This window comes from Carassius gibelio, chromosome B7 (genome assembly GCF_023724105.1).
Source record: "Carassius gibelio isolate Cgi1373 ecotype wild population from Czech Republic chromosome B7, carGib1.2-hapl.c, whole genome shotgun sequence".
NCBI classification, from domain to species: domain Eukaryota; kingdom Metazoa; phylum Chordata; class Actinopteri; order Cypriniformes; family Cyprinidae; genus Carassius; species Carassius gibelio.
The window spans coordinates 31,455,955-31,477,788 of NC_068402.1; the positions used below are offsets into that span (position 1 = coordinate 31,455,955).

At 37.0% G+C, this 21,834-nt stretch overlaps 1 protein-coding gene across 1 annotated transcript; it reads left to right on the top strand.

Moving 5' to 3' along the window:
• The first annotated feature begins 1,197 nt into the window (after positions 1-1,197).
• arsj (arylsulfatase family, member J) lies at positions 1,198-14,920 on the top strand. The gene is made up of 2 exons (XM_052560216.1): positions 1,198-1,932; positions 13,189-14,920. The coding sequence occupies exons 1-2, from the start codon at positions 1,604-1,606 to the stop codon at positions 14,564-14,566; spliced, it is 1,707 nt and encodes a 568-aa protein (XP_052416176.1). The 5' UTR covers positions 1,198-1,603; the 3' UTR covers positions 14,567-14,920.
• The last annotated feature ends 6,914 nt before the right edge of the window (positions 14,921-21,834 follow it).

Below are 21,834 nucleotides of genomic sequence, written 5' to 3' on the forward strand. Positions count from 1 at the left end.
AATACCCTGCATAAAACTTGAGTATCAAGGGGAATATGAAATCAACTAAACATTTTTAAGTAGACTATTAGCACATAAAGTTAACAAAGGTACCATAAAGTTGTATTTAAAGGACACCCATATCAGTGCCACTATCAAAAAACTACTATGTAATACTAATACTATGTACATTACCATAAAAAATTAAATAAGGTACAGCTTTTATGGCTCCACTGACAGCTATTTTTGTGATAATAACAGAAGCCATAACACTTTATATTCATTTTTTCATGCCATGAACGAAGTTAGAAAATAGAATCATTGTTGGGCTGAGCAGATGTTTGGATATAAGCAGATGTTAGATGTAAGTTTAGGACTTGCTAGAGGAAGAGAGGACATTTTCCATAATCCTAGAATGGGCAACCATTCACACCAGAATAGTTAAATGTATACATCAGCATTAAATAATTATAATAATAAAAAAAAAAAAAAAAAAAAACTTAGGCTACTCCCCATAATCTTTGATGGGATAGACTATTATTTTCACATTTGTGGGTTGAACTGAGTAGAAATAGGCCTTATCAACAATAAGTAGAGCCAAAGTCTATAATGACCTGAAAGAAACCTGATTATTACTTTTCGAGTTTTGGAAAGAAGTAAAGGCAAACTAACAGTCTGTATAGTCATAATTACATAGTTTGTATGGTAAGTCAGACAGTATAGGTTGATAATCAGTACTTGTGTATATTCTACACATTAAAATAGTATGTGTGTAGGCATTAGGTGTTGTCCTACTACGGGCTACTACATCATCTCTTGTGTCTCTGAGAGGCAGTCCATAAAGCGTTTTGGGAAGTCCCATTCATTTTGATGAATCGGTTCGTTTAAATGAACCCGTTTAAAGATGATTCACTGATTCGTTTGCAAGACGTTAAAAGAGTTCCCAGACGCATCGTGCTATTTTGTGTTAATTTTGTTTAATAATAATTATATACTGCTGTTTATCTCCAAGTTTGAATTATTTTACATAAATCAACGTGATTTCAGTTGTAAAGGTATCCCTATCTTGGTCCCTAACAACAATCTGGTGATTTGTATAGGTGAATCGGTTCAATTGAATCATTACAAAACTCGGCTCCAAAGAACGATTCATTCGCGAATCGGACGCGAGTATATGGCACTGAAGAGTAACTCCAACGAAAGATAAGGTCTGTCATAGAAGACAGACGGATCGACCGCTGATAACGTATAATAATGACGGAGTGATGCTCAGAACTTACTGCGATCCGAGTTTGCATATACATAGATTTAGGTTTTTAGATTTTTTTTTATTTATTATATATTTTTTTATTACTAACCTGTTATATTTGGACAGTTGTTTTAATTAAAATAGATGTTCTCCGCACGACAACATTCGACACGTTTGCAAAAATATGGCTAAGTTCTTAAAAACAGGGTTGGTCGATTTGCGAACCTAATTTCCAAGCGCGTCTGTTTCCCCAGTCCGAGGGATATCCCTCCTGGAACATGACATGCAGCGGTTTTATTTTGGGCTGTGAAAAGAGTAAGACAGAGTTATCCTCTGTTTTGATTTTCGTTTTAACTTTACATTTAATTAGAGCGAATGGTTTTAGGTGCAATGTGCGGACGAATGGGAAGAAGTACGTTTCTTTTGACGCTTTTGACTACTTTTAGCGGCATTGTCAATTCAACATACGGAACATGGAAGAGCGGCTTTCATTCGAATCGTGTGAACAACTTGGAAAAGCCGTCATCTCAGCCTCACATCATCTTTATTATGGTCGATGACCAAGGATTTCGAGACGTGGGGTATCATGGGTCTGAAATAAAGACCCCAACACTGGACAGACTCGCTGCAGCAGGAGTCAAACTGGAGAATTACTATGTGCAGCCTCTGTGTAGCCCCTCAAGGAGCCAGCTGATGACCGGCAGGTGGGATATAACCTAAAGCATTCATATGAATATGTTTACGTCTCTACCAGATATAATTGCCCCCAAAAGGTTTTGTACACTTAAGAAACACTTTAAAATCAAATACATTCCATTAGATAACAAAGTATCAATGCGGGTGTCTTAGGTAATCACATTATAGTTTGATAACATGAAAGTGTTACAATACTTGTTGTCGTTATTTTGAACAGAAATCTATATAAAATAACCTTCTTTTGGGGAAAGTTTGTTCTTTGTACATTTTAAATAAATGTCACTTGATGTTTGATATTTTCATTGTTATGTAATGTAATACATGTACACATTTAGCAAGTGTGGCTTAAGTCTAGTCTTTACTTCATAGACAGATATGTAATGCTGTAACGATGTCATAACTAAACAATCTATTAATTTTTGGACAATTGTACTGCCGCAGAATAGCATCTGTGAACAGTATGTAAATTTTATGGGATACTCAGATGGGACAAGATTGTGTTTTTGTGTGCATCTTTTTCCACCGATAGTGTTAAAAGCCTGACACCAGAGTTCCCATTGTAGTGAAACATCTGGTCCACGCCTCAGGAAACAGGAAGGTTGCTATGAATCTCTTTTGGCAATTTGCTTTGCAAGTAATGAATGAATCAGCCCCTCCCCACATTCATTTACAATGAATATGCTGAACAGAATGGCTTTGTGGCTCTCTGTAACTGGGATTTGGGGTAATATATATATCACTGCAGTGCTTATGACTGTTGTGTGGTTGCCCTAGAAAATTCTGAACACATAGAATATATATATGAGATCAACATCACAAACGTCAAAAGCTCTTTGTGTAGGTCCTGCAGTTATAACACCAGTAGATAAATCCACCCATAGCTGCTACACTGTACCAGATGTTTACCATATTTCGAGGTCCCAGAACTTGATGTTTTCACATTTTATTTTAAAATTAAGCACACTACTTTTGAAAACCACAGTTTGACCTCTTTAGGATGATTTAATTTTAGGGAGAAGCACAAAGATCAGGGTTGCCAGGTTTTCACAGCAAAACCCACCCAATTCCCACTAAAAAATAGCCCAAAATTAGCCCAGTAACTTTTCAGGAACAAACCCCACGTTCCAGGTGGTAATTACATTTTCAGCTGGTTTTAGTAGTTATATGATTAAACTTTTAAACTGTTATTCTTTTTATACCCTCTATATTTGCTTAATCTTGAAATGCTCTTCAACAAAATAAGGTTTTTACCAAATAAGATTACATTACAGAAAAAGTTGTTTATGTTGGCATCTTTTAAGGGTCTAAATGTAATTGAGAGGGAAAAACATTGGTCATGTTTTTGTTGAAAAGCTTTATGCTTCTCTGATGGGTGCCTAAATTTGATGCCTTTTGATCTTAAGTCCAAAAACACCACATCTGCCCATATAAATAGCAAGCTTGGTTCTTCTTGCTAGCGTTTACCCTTTTAAGGTGTTCACTACACTGATAAAATAAATTATCATAAACTTCCAAGAACTTCCATGTTACATGTTTTGTCTTTATATGTAATATTTTATGTGATAGTTTAGGTAGCATTTTATAAAATATTATTTAAAACTGCTTATACAAAGTGTGCACAAATGACCCCACCTGTATGGGACAGTCCAGCTGTAGCTAAAAAACAAATTAGATAAAACCTAATTAAATTTTGGTCTTCAACAAGCTGCCATATCAGCACTACATCAGAATGAATAGGACTGTGCCATATGTTTGGGCCTTATATGACACACCCAATTCAGTTCATGAGCACTCTACTAACAAGCTGATGATTAATGAGAGAATCAGATTGTTTAGATAAGGGACTCATTGAAAATGTGTAGTTTTGTGAAGCTCCAACATTTGGAAACAATGCCCTAATGGACAAGCCTAAATGGTTAGTTGGCTTGTTAACTGTATACTCTTAAATCATAAAAAATAATAAAACTCCTGTGGTGACTTGGACTGTTAACAATTGTCAAAAAAAAACAAAGGCACAAAAATGGGGCCTGCCATGTGCACTATGTCCATTCAAGTCTTCTAAACCCTCTTTGTGTAAGTAATATAAGAAATATTGTGCATGTAAAATGTGCTCTAGTTCTACTTTGAGTGTTAATGAGATCTTATGAGAGAAGAACAAATTATACTTCTGAGTCAGATATTGTACATCTTGTGGTTAATTCCCAAAACTGAACTTTTCTTCTGTAGTTCAACTCACTGACTAGAAGAAAGGAAGAAAGAAGATCAACAACATGTTTGTAAAATTATGAGGTTCAGTAAATGATGAGGGAATTGTTTTGGGGGAACTCACCCCTTACAGTGAATTATATGAGAATCAAAAATCATAGGATGGCTCTACTGATATCAGACAAAAAGGGCTTGAGATTGTTAGTTACTGGGTTACTGAAAAGAGAAAGAGGGTGTAATTAATGGCTGGGGTAGTGGGAATGAGGGAACATGTTTCAATGCTCTGTGGTCTGAATTTGATTAGCTGTAGAGAGGAGTATGTCCCACTTATTGGAAGCAGATGTGGGAGGGATGTTGGAGCAAGCAGAACATGGGTCGTAAAGGCTTCCAGCACTGCCTAGTTGAAGATTTTTTTTAGTTTTTTTTGATGGATTTGGTGACCAATGTTTTGTGGGACATATTAGTTTTAGTTTAATATTAGTTATATGCTACATTATCTAAATTTGAAAGGTTACACTGGCTGCGTATACAAACCAGAATGAGATTGGACCTGTGGTGTAGTGGGTAGTTCATAAGTGCTGTTGTTTCATGGGTATGGAGGTTTAGGCATTATCCTATTCCCTCCTCTTTGTCTTCACTTGACTTGTCATATTAAAGCATCACAAGCACATTAATAAATATGCTGGTCAATATATTGTATATTCACAATATTAAAAACATTAGGAATATGCTATTTGGCCATTTAGATTCCTACAGACTCATATACTGTGTCCTTACCAAACATGATGCAATAAAGTCGACTACAAATGGTGCAAAATGCTGCAGCCAGGCTTTTAACTGGAACCAACAGAAGGGCGCACATTTCCCCGGTTTTATCTTCATTACATTGGCTTCCAGTCAAATTCAGCTTCCAGTCAAATTCAAATTTTAGTCTTGACTTTTAGAGCCCTGCATGGACAGGCCCCCCAGTACATTACTGACCTGCTGACCCCTTACTCCTCCTCCCGCGCTCTTCGGTCTTCTGGTCAGAACCTTCTAACGGTCCCCAAAACCCGCTTTAAAACTCGGGGAGACCGGTCTTTCCAAGCAGTCGCCCCTAGACTCTGGAACGCCCTGCCCCTGTCACTGCGAGTGGACGTTTCTGTTGATTCTTTTAAAAAGCAGCTGAAGACACTTTTATTTAAACAAGCTTTTAGTTGATTGGGCTTTTATGTTTTATGTTTTTAATATTTTGTGGTTTTAATTTTTATTCTCTTAGTTTTATTGTTCTTTTATTGCACTTTGTAAAGCACTTTGTGATTTATATCTGTGAAAGGTGCTATATAAATAAAATTTACTTACTTACTTACTTACTAAAGTAACAGTCAATAAACAGTAACACTTACATAGCTTAACTTCTATTTCTGTGGCATCAGGCTGTCAAGTTCCACAATTGACAATTTAATAATATTATGATAATCAAAATGATCTGTCTCTCCTTGAACAATCAAGGGCATAATTAAAGGATAGTGTACCCCAAAAAGTAAATTCTGTCATCAATTCAAAAAAAGTCATAAAGATGTTGTAAAACAAATCCATATGAACGAAGGAATGAATTAATGAATGAATGAGCAGTTTACTTGAAACCCTGTGAAGAGATATGACTGCTTTAAATGATGAGCAGATCTAATTTAGGATTTCATTTACATCTAATCAATGATAAAAACACTCTTTCATTTACATCTAATCAATGATAAACACATTGATTAACACACACACACACACACACACACACACACACACATAAACACACAGCACATTAAATGGATGATAGGGATTTATTTTACAATAACTTTATAAAGTTTTATGTGATTGGACCTTCAGTGGAGGTACAGTAAAACTTTCAGGGTCAATTAAAAATAGAACAGTTGAATTTGAGGCAGATGTAAAATATTAAAAGCTAATATTTAGTTGCAGATCCCTTGCATGCAATCAGAGCAGTGAGTCTGCAACCCATAGATATCACCAGACTCTTGGTCTTATGTTTTGAAATGCTTCTCCCCAGCCTTTAATGCAGCCAATAACAACTGTTGCTTGTTTTGGGAGTTTCTATCTATAGTCTCCTCTTCAGCTGGTGAAATTAATGTTCAATCGGATTTAAATCTAGAGATTGATTTGGGCAATCTAAGACTTTACATTCCTTTGCCCTGATAAAGACCTTGACTGAACTGGCAGGGTGCTTTGTGTCATTGTCCTGTTCTAATATGAAGTGCTTTCTAATGAGTTTGGTGGCATTTTCTTGAATATTGGTAGCCAAAATGATTTTGTACCCTTCCGAATTCATTCTGCCACTGTCATCATAAATTAAGTCATCATTAAAATTAAGAAGTCCTGTTCTAGAGACAACCATGCATGCCCATGCCATGACACCACCTCCACCAATCTTTACAGATGAGGTTGTATGCCTAGGATCATTTGCAGTTCCTTTTTTTCTCCACACTTTTGCTTTCCAATCACTTAGATAAAGGTTAATCTTTGTCCCATTGGTCCATGATCTCAGTTCCAAAACTCTACTGGCTCACATTTGTGGAGAATCTTGCCTTCACCCCAGCTTTCTAGTGATTGTTGGTGACATTTCTCGAGTGAGAACACGTGTTTACCTCTCTTCCTCTGAGGAGGTTAAGGCGGTCAGCAAGGGCTGCTGGGCGGGAGCAGTCCCAACCCTACCATGTTCCAGCCCCTCGTGCTTGGGGTGTCACTTCTTGTACTCCGCAGAGTCTAGAGTCAGAGTGGCACTCTGAGGCCGAAGGCTTCTAGTGGAAGGTGGTTCTGCTTACCATCATTCTCACTGGATAGCCTTCGTCATAAAGGATTCGAATTCTTTAGGGCCAGTTCCCTCTGGGGAAGAGCAGTGTACACCGCATTACATGGTGCCGATCTCTCCTCAGTGCCCTCATGAGATGGATCATCCCCTGCCAGCCCGGCCCCTTCAGAGCACCGAGCTAGCTGCTCTAGGTGCACCAGAGGCCAGTCTCGCAAGACCGGTTTCCTTCCAAGTGTGCTTCACTGGGTCTTGCCCGAGCAGACTCTGGACCTTTCCCACCCTGGTTGGCCCCGTTGCAGAGTATGGGTCCTAATGCTGGTACTTCATTGTTCCTCATCATAGGAAGTTCCTGAGGTTTGCTTTTGGGAGAAAAAGCCTACCAATACTGGTTCTTCCTTTGGCACTCTCTTCCCACACTTTCAAGACTCAACCACATCAGCGATTAGATGATATTAACTCAATCCGAGCGGATGGTGGTGTTGGATTCAACCACGATGCAGGCACATATGTCTCCTGCACGGATCGAGTCAATCCTTACCACAGTCACGAGAGTCAGAGAAGGCCTGTCACCCACAGTCATGCAGTTCCAGACTGCTGGGTCTGATGGCAGCTGTGACCAATATGAAAACCCTAGGCCTGCTGTACATGAGATCCCTACAGTGGTGACTCAAGACCAAGGGGTTCTTCCTGAGGGGAAACATGGAGATCCCACGTGCCTTAGACATGTGGAGGAAACCTTGGTTCTTGTCTCAGGGCCTGGTGTTGGGTGCTCCTTGTCGCTGTGTAATGGTAGCGACGAACGCGTCCCTCACCGGTTGGGGTACGGTCATGAGTGGCCACCCTGCCCATGGTCTGTGGAGTGGTCACCATCTGACATGACATATAAACTGCCTGGAGATGCTGGCCATGCTTCGAGCACTAAAACACTTTCTCCCAGACCTAAGAGGTCACCATGTGTTGGTGTGCACAGACAACACAGCGGTGGTCTCTTATATCAACCACCAAGGGGGTATGCACTTACGCCGTTTGTACAAACTAGCGTACCAGATCATTGTGTGGTCCCTGGGCAAACTCCTCTTGTTGAAAGCAGTTCACATTCCTGGGCATCTAAATATGGGAGCAGACATCTTGTTGAGGCAGGGGCCGAGTCCCGGGGAATGGAGGCTTTACACCGAGATGGTGAAGCAGAGTTGGAGACCTTTTGGCCAGGCTCAGGTGGATCTGTTTTTTAACTCGACTGATATCGCACTATCACCTCTGTTTTTCTCTGACTCATCCAGCTCCCCTGGATGCCATAGTACAGATGTAGCCTCTGTTCCTAGAAGCTAATGCTAAACGGTGGATCAGGATGTTATCCTAAAACCTTGAGTCCTCTGATCTCCCCTCTCTTGGGGGTCAAGACTCACTCCTTCTGAAGTTTGGCTAATTCCTGATTATTTGTCAGGCTCCAGACTCCTTCTCTCGCTTTAGCTGTGCTCTTCCACACTAGGCAGAGATTTGAAAGTCTGGCTGCGTGGGCATAGACTTTCCCAAAGCATCCTCTTACGCAGCTCGAGTTCCTGAAGAGGAATGTCTCAGGTTACGCATATAAACATGGTTCCTCAATTACTGCTATATTATTTTAAACATCTATAAAAGTACCGATCTGAGTCATTGCCAGAATTGGCCAGGACTCTACAGCCAGATCCGGGTGGGTTACTGTGAACAGGAATTGGGCATTAATGGATTAATCTCTCCAGAATCTCTTTGATGTAAAGCAGGAAATTCTTAAATTCTTACATTCTTGAGTACCAGGTTACACCATGTATGGTTAAGGTAATTTTGATGGAATTATTATTTGTATAAAGTAATAAATAATTATTACTGTACTTTTGTTTTCGCTTATGTTTTTAAATTAAAGACAGAGCATGGCAAGCATAAGAACAAATGCTTTGTTTTTCGTACTTACATAACCTTTGTCCAAATGTAAGGTTAGACATGGAGTAGAATAAACACTCAAAGGATGTAAAATGGAAAAACTGCCATTATTTGCAAGAATGTATACAAAGACCTGTCATGAAATAAAAACACTGAACACTCTAAAACACTTCTCAAATTTGTGTGATTTAAACATTCACTCTCTTAAAATTCCTTAGAAAAGGAATTAGATTCCTTGTTGACACAATAAGAGTAAGGATATTATATGAAGCTGAACAATAGTCAGATAATTTAGCCTTGAACCAATTCAATGAAACATTTATGTTGATAATGTGTGACTGCAGAATAATCTTTAGTACTTTGGCAAATCTGAATTGCCAAATCACAGTTTTTAGATTTCCAGTTTTAGATTATAAAACTCTAGAGGAGGCAAGCAGATGAGAGATTAAAGTGGGATGTTTTCCTCAAGAAAACAAGTAAGCTTTATTCTGACAACTCCTCTTATGATTTTAACATGGTAATGGATATGGTATTTGTTCTTGACAGAATAGAGCTGCTATTCTGCTTCTGCTGAATTGCTGCTACTGTTGGTAATTGCTGTTGTTGTAGTTATTTAAGACATACTGTTGCTGCACAAATAGCATATAAAATAGCCTGTAGCAGATCTCAAAAGAAGAAGTTTCAGAAGAACTCTAAAAGTGCACTGCAAAATACTCAAGTGGATGCTAACCTGCAATTTAGCAGTAAGCTCATTGGTTGCATATGTAACATGAACCAATCAGCTTGTGCCAAGTCATTTAATGCTGTGATTATAATCACTTTTTTTAAGAACCCATCAGCCTGTTTCAATTATTTTTTTTAAATAACTAGTCATTTAAGCTAGACATTTAAGTCATACTTTTGCCCTAAATTGACCTCTCTGCTGTTTAGAACAAGACATTTGATTTGACTAGATTTTCATGAAATTATATTAAAACCAAAATATCATATAACCTGATATAGCATTGTTTAATATGACAGGAAACTTTTACCATAAAATTTAAGCTCTAGAAGAGGTTGCAAACTCTTTTCTTGTCCTTTTCTATGTCCTTTAAACAGTGTGTGTACTGTTTGGTACTGTGCTTGTAAAATGAAGAAACAAGTCAAGTCAAGTCACCTTTATTTATATAGCGCTTTAAACAAAATACATTGCTTCAAAGCAACTGAACATCATTCATTAGGAAAACAGTGTGTCAATAATGCAAAATAATAGTTAAAGGCAGTTCATCATTGAATTCATTGATGTCATCTCTGTTCAGTTTAAATAGTGTCTGTGCATTTATTTGCAATCAAGTCAACGATATCGCTGTAGATGAAGTGACCCCAACTAAGCAAGCCAGAGGCGACAGCGGCAAGGAACCGATACTCCATCGGTGACAGCATGGAGAAAAAAAAAATGGAGGAAAAAACCTAAATATTAGCGTAGATGCCAAGTATGTTTGTGTTTATCCAGGTGTAATAAACACTTTTTTCTCACTTCTGCTGACAAAGTTTCCTTACTTTAGCAAAGGAAAAACAGATTTATCTTGGCTTATATCGAAATCCTGTGACATTTTTCTTTACAAATCCTTGTTTTGTGCTTCTAATTCATGAACGGCATTTTGTTTTGTTTTGTCGCTGTGTTCGTCATTAATCACACAAGGCTGACGTCTTACGTCATCTGCTAGAATGGCTTCCACGTATGACGGTCAAAAAAAAAAAAAACAATTTTTATATATATATATTAGGGGTGTAACGATACGCGTATTCGTATTGAACCGTTCGGTACGACGCTTTCGGTTCGGTACGCGGTACGCATTATGTATACCGAACGGTTCGTTGGAGTAATTAATTATATTTGAAAAAAAAAAAAAAAGAGAGAGAAAGAAATATAATGATATGCGTTCAACAAGGTAGCCCAATAACCCAAACAACGTAACAGGCAACGCCCCTGACACTCCCGAAGAAGAAAAAAACACCATCTTATATGTTTATGTTAGGCTACTCAGCAGGCGCTCGCTCACTCAGTACGCGCTGAAGGCTCGTTGCAAAATAGCCAATGCGTTTAACAGACTAGAAATGAGAAGATCCTCCAATAACCAACAGGTCTGGTGTTTGGGTGCACTTTGGATTCCCTTTAAGCTATAATGGTGATGGCAAGAGAGTGGTGGATAAAAAAACAACGGTATGTCGCATCTGCAACATGACAGGGTACACCAGCGGGATTACAAAAAAAAAAAAAAAAAAACCAGCGGGAATATCTGGGATATATGCGTCAGTACTATCTGGGAAAAGACGAAAAAAAGGAGAAACATGCACGCAGCAAACTATCCCTGCAGCATTTAGACACTATAGCTTACAGGGAATCCAACCCAAACACCAGACCTGTTGGTTATTTTAGGATCTTATATTTCTGGTCTGTTAAATGCATTAGACATTTTGCAACGAGCCTTCAGCGCGTGCTGAGTGAGCGAGCGCCTTAGGGGCCGTTCACATATCGTGCCTAAAAACGCGTGGAAAACGCTAAGCGCGTCTTTCTCCTCCTTTCCAAAGCGCTCGGGCAGAAGCGCTCATGAGGCGTCTGTCTTTGCTAAGCAACAATGACGTGCTCTCTCCATGAGACGCGGAAATTTCAGCGAAGGATAAATGGATTTGCAGCTCTAAAAATCGCTTGCAGTAGCTCTGCTACTGAATTTATTTCAAAATTGCAATCCATATACAACTATGATCAGCTGTTCCTTCATCTTGGCTGAGCTCTCAACGTTGTTACGGGAAAGGATGAAGCTGATTGGTTGGTTCTTGTCACATGACCCGCGGTGCGCTTGCGGCATTCTGAAAAGTTGAGATGTTTTTACATTTTGCTGTATCTAAAACGTATCGAACCGAACCGAACCGAACCGTGACATCAGTGTATCGTATCGAACCGAACCGTGAATTTTGTGAACCGTTACACCCCTAATATATATATATATATATATATATATATATATATATATATATATATATATATATTAGGGGTGTAACGATACGCGTATTCGTATTGAACCGTTCGGTACGACGCTTTCGGTTCGGTACGCGGTACGCATTATGTATACCGAACGGTTCGTTGGAGTAATTAATTATATTTGAAAAAAAAAAAAAAAGAGAGAGAGAAATATAATGATATGCGTTCAACAAGGTAGCCCAATAACCCAAACAACTGTAACAGGCAACGCCCCTGACACTCCCGAAGAAGAAAAAAACACCATCTTATATGTTTATGTTAGGCTACTCAGCAGGCGCTCGCTCACTCAGTACGCGCTGAAGGCTCGTTGCAAAATAGCCAATGCGTTTAACAGACTAGAAATGAGAAGATCCTCCAATAACCAACAGGTCTGGTGTTTGGGTGCACTTTGGATTCCCTTTAAGCTATAATGGTGATGGCAAGAGAGTGGTGGATAAAAAAACAACGGTATGTCGCATCTGCAACATGACAGGGTACACCAGCGGGATTACAAAAAAAAAAAAAAAGGAGAAACATGCACGCAGCAAACTATCCCTGCAGCATTTAGACACTATAGCTTACAGGGAATCCAACCCAAACACCAGACCTGTTGGTTATTTTAGGATCTTATATTTCTGGTCTGTTAAATGCATTCGACATTTTGCAACGAGCCTTCAGCGCGTGCTGAGTGAGCGAGCGCCTTAGGGGCCGTTCACATATCGCGCCTAAAAACGCGTGGAAAACGCTAAGCGCGTCTTTCTCCTCCTTTCCAAAGCGCTCGGGCAGAAGCGCTCATGAGGTGTCTGTCTTTGCTAAGCAACAATGACGTGCTCTCTCCATGAGACGCGGAAATTTCAGCGAAGGATAAATGAATTTGCAGCTCTAAAAATCGCTTGCAGTAGCTCTGCTACTAAATTTATTTCAAAATTGCAATCCATATACAACTATGATCAGCTGATCCTTCATCTTGGCTGAGCTCTCAACGTTGTTACGGGAAAGGATGAAGCTGATTGGTTGGTTCTTGTCACATGACCCGCGGTGCGCTTGCGGCATTCTGAAAAGTTGAGATGTTTTTACATTTTGCTGTATCTAAAACGTATCGAACCGAACCGAACCGAACCGTGACATCAGTGTATCGTATCGAACCGAACCGTGAATTTTGTGAACCGTTACACCCCTAATATATATATATAAATATATATATATATATATATATATATATATATAATATATATATAAGTAATAGGTCATCTAAACTGAGGACCAAATACTGTATATGTTTTATCCAATGCTTATTATTAATTGTTACTAACTGTTGTTGTATTTTTAATGTCTTAGATATCAAATCCACACTGGCCTCCAGCATTCCATCATCCGACCCAGTCAGCCAAATTGCCTCCCTTTGGAGAACGTCACCCTTCCTCAGAAACTGAAGAACGCTGGGTACTCTACTCATATGGTGGGGAAGTGGCACCTTGGCTTCTATAAACGGGGCTGTATGCCTACACAGCGTGGCTTTGATACCTTCTTTGGCTCTTTGTTGGGTAGTGGCGACTACTACAGTCATTACAAATGTGACAGCCCAGGAATGTGTGGGTACGATCTTCATGAGGGGGAAGAAGCTGCCTGGGAGCAGGACCATGGCATCTATTCGACCATCATGTATACTCAAAAGGCAATAAACATCCTGGCATCTCACAATCCTAAACGACCCATCTTCCTTTACTTGGCCTACCAGGCTGTACACTCACCCTTGCAGGTTCCTGCCCGCTACCTTGAACGCTATAAGTCAATCCCAAACTTGCATCGCCGTAAGTATGCTGCAATGGTCAGCTGCTTGGATGAGGCAGTACGCAATCTAACTCTCGCTCTCAAGCAGTATGGCTATTATGACAACATGGTTATGGTGTACTCCTCAGACAATGGAGGTCAACCAATGGCAGGAGGCAGCAACTGGCCACTAAGAGGCAGTAAAGGATCCTACTGGGAAGGAGGAATACGAGCGGTAGGGTTTGTACACAGCCCTTTACTGGTCAAAAAGGGAACTAGAAGCAGGGCTCTAATCCATATTACTGATTGGTACCCAACACTGGTGATGCTTGGTGAAGGTACTTTAGATGAAAACCAGAACCTCGATGGTTATGATGTCTGGGAAGCGATCAGTGAGGGACGTCGCTCACCTCGACTGGATATTCTACACAACATAGACCCTGTTTATACCAAAGCCAAGAATGGCTCTTGGAAAGCAGGCTATGGAATCTGGAACACGGCCATCCAGGCAGCACTCCGTGTAGGTGACTGGAAGCTCCTGACTGGTGTGCCAGGATATAGTGACTGGATTCCACCACAGACTTTCTCCAAACTGCTGTTGGCCAATCGTTGGCACAATGAACGTGTGAACTGGGATCGAGGCAAATCTATATGGCTCTTCAACATTACAGCGGATCCATATGAACGAGTGGACCTTTCTCTACGATACCCACATGTGGTGAAGAAGATGCTAATCAGGCTTCTACGGTACAACAAGACAGCTGTGCCATGCCGCTACCCTCCCAAAGACTATCGATCCAATCCTCAGTATAATGGGGGGGTCTGGGGTCCCTGGTACACAAATGATGACGAAGATGAGGATGATAACCTTCTTTCATATGATTTGGAACAGATGAAGAGTTGGAGGAAAAAGAAACGAAGAGGAAAATTCAAAAGAAAGACCTGAAGTCTATAGAAGTTTATGTTAATGTATGCTTCCATTTTGACTTTTGTGTTAAATTTTGTGGCATGAACTCAGGGATGACTGTAATCTTTAACTTCCAGCACAGTCATTTTCACTGATGTATAGATTTACCTCCAATTTCAATTTAAAAGTCAGTAGTGTGTAATTTAAATATTTTCTATTCCAGTTCAATGTGCAGAGAACTATAGTTGATTCATTCAACTTTTGTCTCAAACAATGCTGCAAGTTTGGGTAAGGACAACTAGTTGCAGAAAAAGTGGAAAGAAATTATTGTTTTTGCAACTGTGGTGCTAAAACAAACAAATTAAATAAAAAATTGCATGATGAGGAAGGAAACCACTTGAATTACTACTGTACATCTTACAGCTTGAATAAAAAAAATGGGATTGCATAGGAAAGTTCAATAAAATTGGTTATTGGCAAAATGTCTATTCTATTACAGTATATATGTTTTATTTTATGCTTTACCTGGTCTGGCACCATTGAAACTTTAATGTAAGATCAATACATGTTTTTCGTAATCTCCTGTTTTCTTTTAATTTGCTGTGTGTCACATTTCAAGTATCATTATGCTTAACCTAGCACTAATACTTTAGTATTTACTGTTTTACAGTAGATACTGTATTCAAAGTCAAAATCAAAGTCACCTTTATTTATATAGCACTTTAAACAAAATACATTTCGTCAAAGCAACTGAACAACATTCATTAGGAAAACAGTGTGTCAATAATGCAAAATGATAGTTAAAGGCAGTTCATCATTGAATTCAGTGATGTCATCTCTGTTCAGTTAAATAGTGTCTGTGCATTTATCACATAAATACACACATATTCACACACATATATTCACCCATAGGTACACATATTAAAATACATGCAAGCAGTCATTATTTTCCTTTTGCAATAGTTCGAAAAAATGAAGAATTCCGCTCATTTGAATGACAAGTGAATACTAAACTTTTTTTTTTTCTGCAAAATGGATTGTCCTCAGCAAGGATTTTAGAAGTCTGAACATAAAAAAATACAATAATGAGATGAATATGGTCTCAAAATATTGGTAAAACTTTATAAATAACATTTATTTATAAATCACTGTCAAACATTACATAATGCTTAACAGATCATTAGTTAATATATATTCACATAGCTGGAAATGTAAGATAATGTTCTTGTTAATGTTTACTAATGAACATACGAAACATTTCCTATAATGATTAACATATGTTGATTTAATGTAAATTTAAATGCTTACAGATCTTAGTAAACTTTCAGCTTACATGAGCTTTGTTTGATGGTCTTTGTTTGTTGTGTAGACCTCTATTCACACCTCTTTACTAATAATTTATTAATCCTTTGTACCTTAATGAGCAGTTATTTCAATGGCAAAAAAAAAAGTGTCCGGAAATACCTGAATTTACCCTATTCACACATCTTTACTAATGATTTATTAATCCTTTGTACCTTAATGAGCAGTTATCTCAATGGCAAAAAAAAAAAAGTGTCCCGAAAGACCTGAATTTACCCTATTCACACATCTTTACTAATGATTTATTAATCATTTGGTCAGGTTTTTAAAGTTCTAAAGTTGAAACTATTCATAATTTGTAAATGTTTATAAATAATTAATCATTTATTATATTTATGGGCATTGGACCTTTAGCTACTGTAACACGGTTTGTGTAAAGGCTGGCTGGTTAAATTTAGCTAAATGCTTGTTAAAGACTACAACAGATTATAATTTTGGTGCATTTTTTTTCTTATTGTCTCAACACTCGTAATAGTAAACTACACTTGTGTATATCATTGAACAGAATATTACATGAATCATACATAAACGGGGAAAAAAATAATTCATACTTTATATAATTTAAACAAAATATTTGTTAATTCATCAAAATAATATAATATATAAAGACTGAACTGTGTTCCCTTATACAAACCTGATTCCAAAAAAACTGGGACACTGTACAAATTGTGAATAAAAACAGAACGCAATGATGTGGAAGTTTCAAATTTCAATATTTTATTCAGAATACAACATACATAAGATGACATATCAAATGTTTAAACTGAGAAAATGTATATTTTTAAGGGGAAAATAAGTTGCTTTTAAATTTCATGGCATCAACACGTCTCAAAAAAGTTGCCACAAGGCCATGTTTACCACTGTGTGGCATCCCCTCTTATTTTTATAACAGTCTGCAAACGTCTGGGGACTGAGGAGATAAGTTGCTCTAGTTTAGGAATATGAATGTTGTCCCATTTTTGTCTAATACAGGCTTTTAGTTGCTCAACTGTCTTAGGTCTTCTTTGTCCCATCTTCCTCTTTATGATGCACAAGATGTTTTGACTGATCTAGACTGCAACCTGCCATGTTGTGATTTCCGTTACAGTAGCATTCCTGTATGTGATGTAGTGCTGTCTAAGGGCCCAAAGATCACAGACATCCAGTATGTTTTTCCGGCCTTGACCCTTACGCACAGATATTGTTCCAGATTCTCTGAATCTTTGGATGATATTATGCACTATAGATGATGATAACTTCAAACTCTTTACAATTTTTCTCTGAGAAACTTCTTTCTGATATAGCTCCACTATATTTCACCACAGCATTGGGGGAATTGGTGATCCTCTGCCCATCTTGACTTCTGAGAGACATTGCCACTCTGAAAGGCTCTTTTTAAACCAAATCATGTTGCCAATTGACCTAATAAGTTGCAAATTGGTCCTCCAGCTGTTCCTTATATGTTCATTTAACTTTTCTGTCCTCTTATTGCTACCTGTCCCAACTTTTTTGGAATGTGTAGCTCTCATGAAATGCAAAATGAGCCAATATTTGGCATGACATTTCAAAATCTCTCACTTTCAACATTTGACATGTTATATATATTCTATTGTGAATAAAATAGACGTTTATGAGATTTGTAAATTATTCCATTCCTTTTTTACTCACCATTTGTACAGTGTCCCAACTTTTTTGGAATCGGGTTTGTAGTAATCAAATTGAACCCTCTACACTGTTGACTCCTTAACCAACCCTTAAACCTACCCATACCACCAAACCTGTCCCTAACCACACCCGTATCACACCTCATTAGCAGCAAGTGTTGTGCATTAACACAAGCTTTTAAACATTTTATAACATTTGTTAAAATCATTAGTAGACTTTCAATTAGATCTTGATCATATGGGATTGAAAGTTTCATTGACATTTGCAAGCATTTTAAATTACATGAAATAATGATTTGTTAAACATTATGTAATGTTTAATAAGTTAATTAGTACAAGCACATTATCTCAAGTTCCTAACTCTTTGAATATATACATTAACTAATGATCCATTTAGCATTATATAATGTTTGTTAATGATATATTAGTGAAAGTTATAACAGTGTAACAAGTTATAAAAGTGTTACCAAAATATTTAAGAAAGAAAGAAAGAACATCCTTTTACATCCTTGCACACTTACAAAAGCAACGAGGAGATTTTGTTATTAACTTTGTTTCAATACCTGTGGCATTGCAATGGCTTACCCTGCCAAAAGTTAAATCTCTTTGGTCCAAAATCACTTTCCACATAGCTGTGTGATAAGCAACACATACATATTGTATATTACTGTGCCATGTCACACAGCTCGTTCATTGTGCATGGTTTAATAACTCGTTACTTGAATCTTGTTGCATTGTGCCTGTTTAGGACATAACACTTTCCTGCAGTCCATGTTTTACTGAGATTGTTACAGTGGCTTTCAGCTGTGTGGTTATGTCAATCAATAAGCCAGATGCATTTGAAGCTCAGAACATTCCAATAAATAGAAAAAAAAATGAACATGAGTTTTATTGTTTGGTGCTACCCTAGAGCGTAACAAAATGACGCAGCTGGATTATGTAATCTGGACCATTTCCTTGAGAACAATCCGATGTCCCTGGCCAATACTCCACAGCTGTCTTCATAAAACTCATGTGAAACAAAGCTGGAACAGATTACAATTCCCCACATTTAATGTACCAAATAACTAGCAGAATGACACTCTACCAGCTTCATATGTCAACAGGAGGTATTAAGCTTGCCTGCAGGGCTGGATTTCATGGCAGTGCTTTGCATTCCTTAAGGCTGAGCTATTCCATTTTTTTTTTTTTTTTTGTATATATGCTGTTGGTTGGTTCACATTTGTCCATGCTTCTCCTGGCCTGTTATACCTTGTTAGAGGAGGCCCTTTCTGTATTGCATAATGTGCCCACATTAAAAATCCTAGGCATAGTTCTACGTTTTAATAATACCTGCCACAATATTTACTCATGGAAATGGAATAATTAATTATTAACTGGCAAAGCTCTCAGTTGACTTGGAAAATGTTCCACACACAAAATGCTAATGGGCCATAGTTACTGGAAGATAACGTTAATTGCAAAATGCTTGGCTGATATATGTTGGTCTGTGCTATGTATTGATATTGATATACATAAACATGTATTATGTGTATTTCTCTCTATGTAAAAGTCATTCACCTTTATATATTGCAAACATAACTTTGATAAAGTTTGTTGGCTTGCATATTTGTATAAATTCCTGTTTCCTGTAATGGCCAGTGTTAGCCAAGCATTTCTGGAACTCTTTGGCAACTGACAAAGGTTCGGCAGGTTCATATTTTTTACTCTGTATCTTCTTTATCCCTGTCTTTTCTCTCTAAGTTGCTATTTTTATTTTTGTCTCTTTCACTCAAAATCTATTACTACCTCTCAATCTTTTGGTTTCCCATCAAATTTTTTGTAAAAACATGCATGTGCAAATATTAGTATATATGCTTTATGGCCATATATAACTTGCACTCCTCCTCCGACTCTGAACCCAAACACAAGAAATTGCATACAGCAAAATAGGCTATATAATTCATGAAGCCTTTAGACTAATAGTAGCCTCATTTAAAAGAAGACACTTGGGAACTTGTTGGCACAGATTCTAAATTAATTACAATCGTAAACAGAAATAGTTATTATAAAGGCTTAAATGTGTTGTAAAGGTTTTAGAAAAATGATTGTCACAAAATATTTTACTGATATTTAATAAATAAAATTGGCCTTGTTGCAGTCTAAACCATATGCTGCTAAAGACAAGGCTTTACTATGTTCTTTAAAATCTGAGAATGTGAGAATGATACATCTAAATCTTTCAATTTCAGTACTTTTCATTGATCAAATATCTCACTGCTTGGTCTCTTTGTCTCACTGCCTTTGTCTTTTTGACTTTGCATCAAAGCCTTACTTAAAAAAAGAAAAGAAAAGAATCATTCCAGTGATCTTACTTGGATTTATCGCTCAAAATCAATAAGCCCTTTTTCACATGACATCAGGCAACTTTCTTCTTGACTCAAGAGAATTATGTTTATTTATGACAGCATAGTAAAATGCTGGAGCCAACAGAACAGTTCACTCAGTCTCTTGTCATAAATTTGTCTAGAGAATGACTAGAGCATCTACTCATCGACATAAAAGAGTGATCAGTGAGATTTGTCATTTGCAATCATAGAAACAGTTTTTTTTTGTTTTTTTTTCAAAAGGAGCCTGACAACATCCAGTGCTCCACACAGAGATCTGATCTGGAATAACATGAAGAAACAGAACAAACTGAGACAGACTCAATCCAGAAGAACTGTTGCAATGATGCTCCAAGAAACCTACTTGCGTAATGTTAAAAGTTTTAGGCACTTGTGAAAAAATGCTGTAAACTGAGGATGCTGTCAAAAATTATCTCACACATAGATTTTCTTTATAATTTATCTTCTATTACTCAAATGAAATCAACATTTGGAGTGACCATCCTTTGTGTTTAAAGCAGCTTTTGCCCTAGGTGCACTTGCCCATAGTTTTTCAGGTTGCTTTGCAGGTAGGTTTCCAGAAGCATCTTGGAGATTTTTGTTGTTGTTGTTGTTGTTGCTCAAACTCACTATATTACAACAGTAAAGTGTTTGAAATAACACGGTTATTATTTTATAGTAGGGGTGAGTGGGACATGAACTAACTTGGGGTCAGTTGTAACACATATGGTTTAAACATTTCCACACATGCTAGCGTAAAATGCTATCAACACTATATAAAGAATTTTTCTTTTACAAAAAATCAATAATCTTTTGAAGAAGAGCCGTAGCAAAATTAAATTTCTGGCTAAAGTAAGTTTTCCATCTAAGTGTTTGTTTATTTAAAAGGAGACAATTCTGCTATTATTATTTTATCTCCAATCTGTTATCTAGAAGTTTAGTTTCTTTAATTCTTTATAGCGGATGACAGATTAGGGTTGGAGCAAAACTGTGCAGAGCTGTGGCCCTCCAGGAATTGAGTTTGAGACCAATGCTTTAACATATCTGTTTGATATAAAGTCTGCTTTGTATAGTTAGCCTAATTTATTACCTTTACTATGATGGCCAATATGTTCCAAGTAATAAAAAAGAAATCATGCCAAAATTTCATATCCATAAAAAAATGAAATAATTTTAAAATAAATAAAAATGAGTTCAAAATAATATACTTTTTATGTGTCTCCTGTTCTGTAAGAGCTGTGTGTGAAGGGAGGGGAGTGTTGTGTTCATCTATGCTTTTTTTTCCCTAAATGTCTGAATGTGTTTCTTCATCTATTTGCTCATGTTGTTTTGAACTATGCTGTACATTTGTTTTGTAATCAGGACTTCCCCAAGTAACTAAACGGGACACATTGTAATGTATATATATATATATATATATATATATATATATATATATATATATATATATATATATATATATATATGTATATATATATATATATATATATATATATATGTATATATATATATATATATATATATATATGTATATATATATATATATATATATATATATATATATATATTTACTATAATAATTACTAAATGTAAAACTAAATTAAAAAAATCTAATAAATATTAAAATAAATTGAATAAATCTAATGAAATATAAAATATATATCTAGTAAAAAACAAACAAACAAAAAAAAAAATATATATACACACACACACACACACACACACACACACATACTGTATATATCAGATAACATTTTAAGCTGTCATATGGTCATGTTACAACATGCCCATCAGTTACTATGTTCCTCACCTATGGGAAATGTTGTCACATTTTAACCCATTTTTTAGGGCAAATAAAGAAAAAAAGTATACACTGTAATTATAAATGTTGATTTATACAAATTGAGAATGCCAAAAAATGATACTCTAAATGATA

Coding starts and splice junctions, on each gene's coding strand:
- arsj (XM_052560216.1), top strand. CDS start 1,604: ATGGTTTTAGGTGCAATGTGCGGACGAATGGGAAGAAGTACGTTTCTT. Junction 1,933..13,188: donor AGCCAGCTGATGACCGGCAG/GTGGGATATAAC, acceptor TTAATGTCTTAG/ATATCAAATCCACACTGGCC.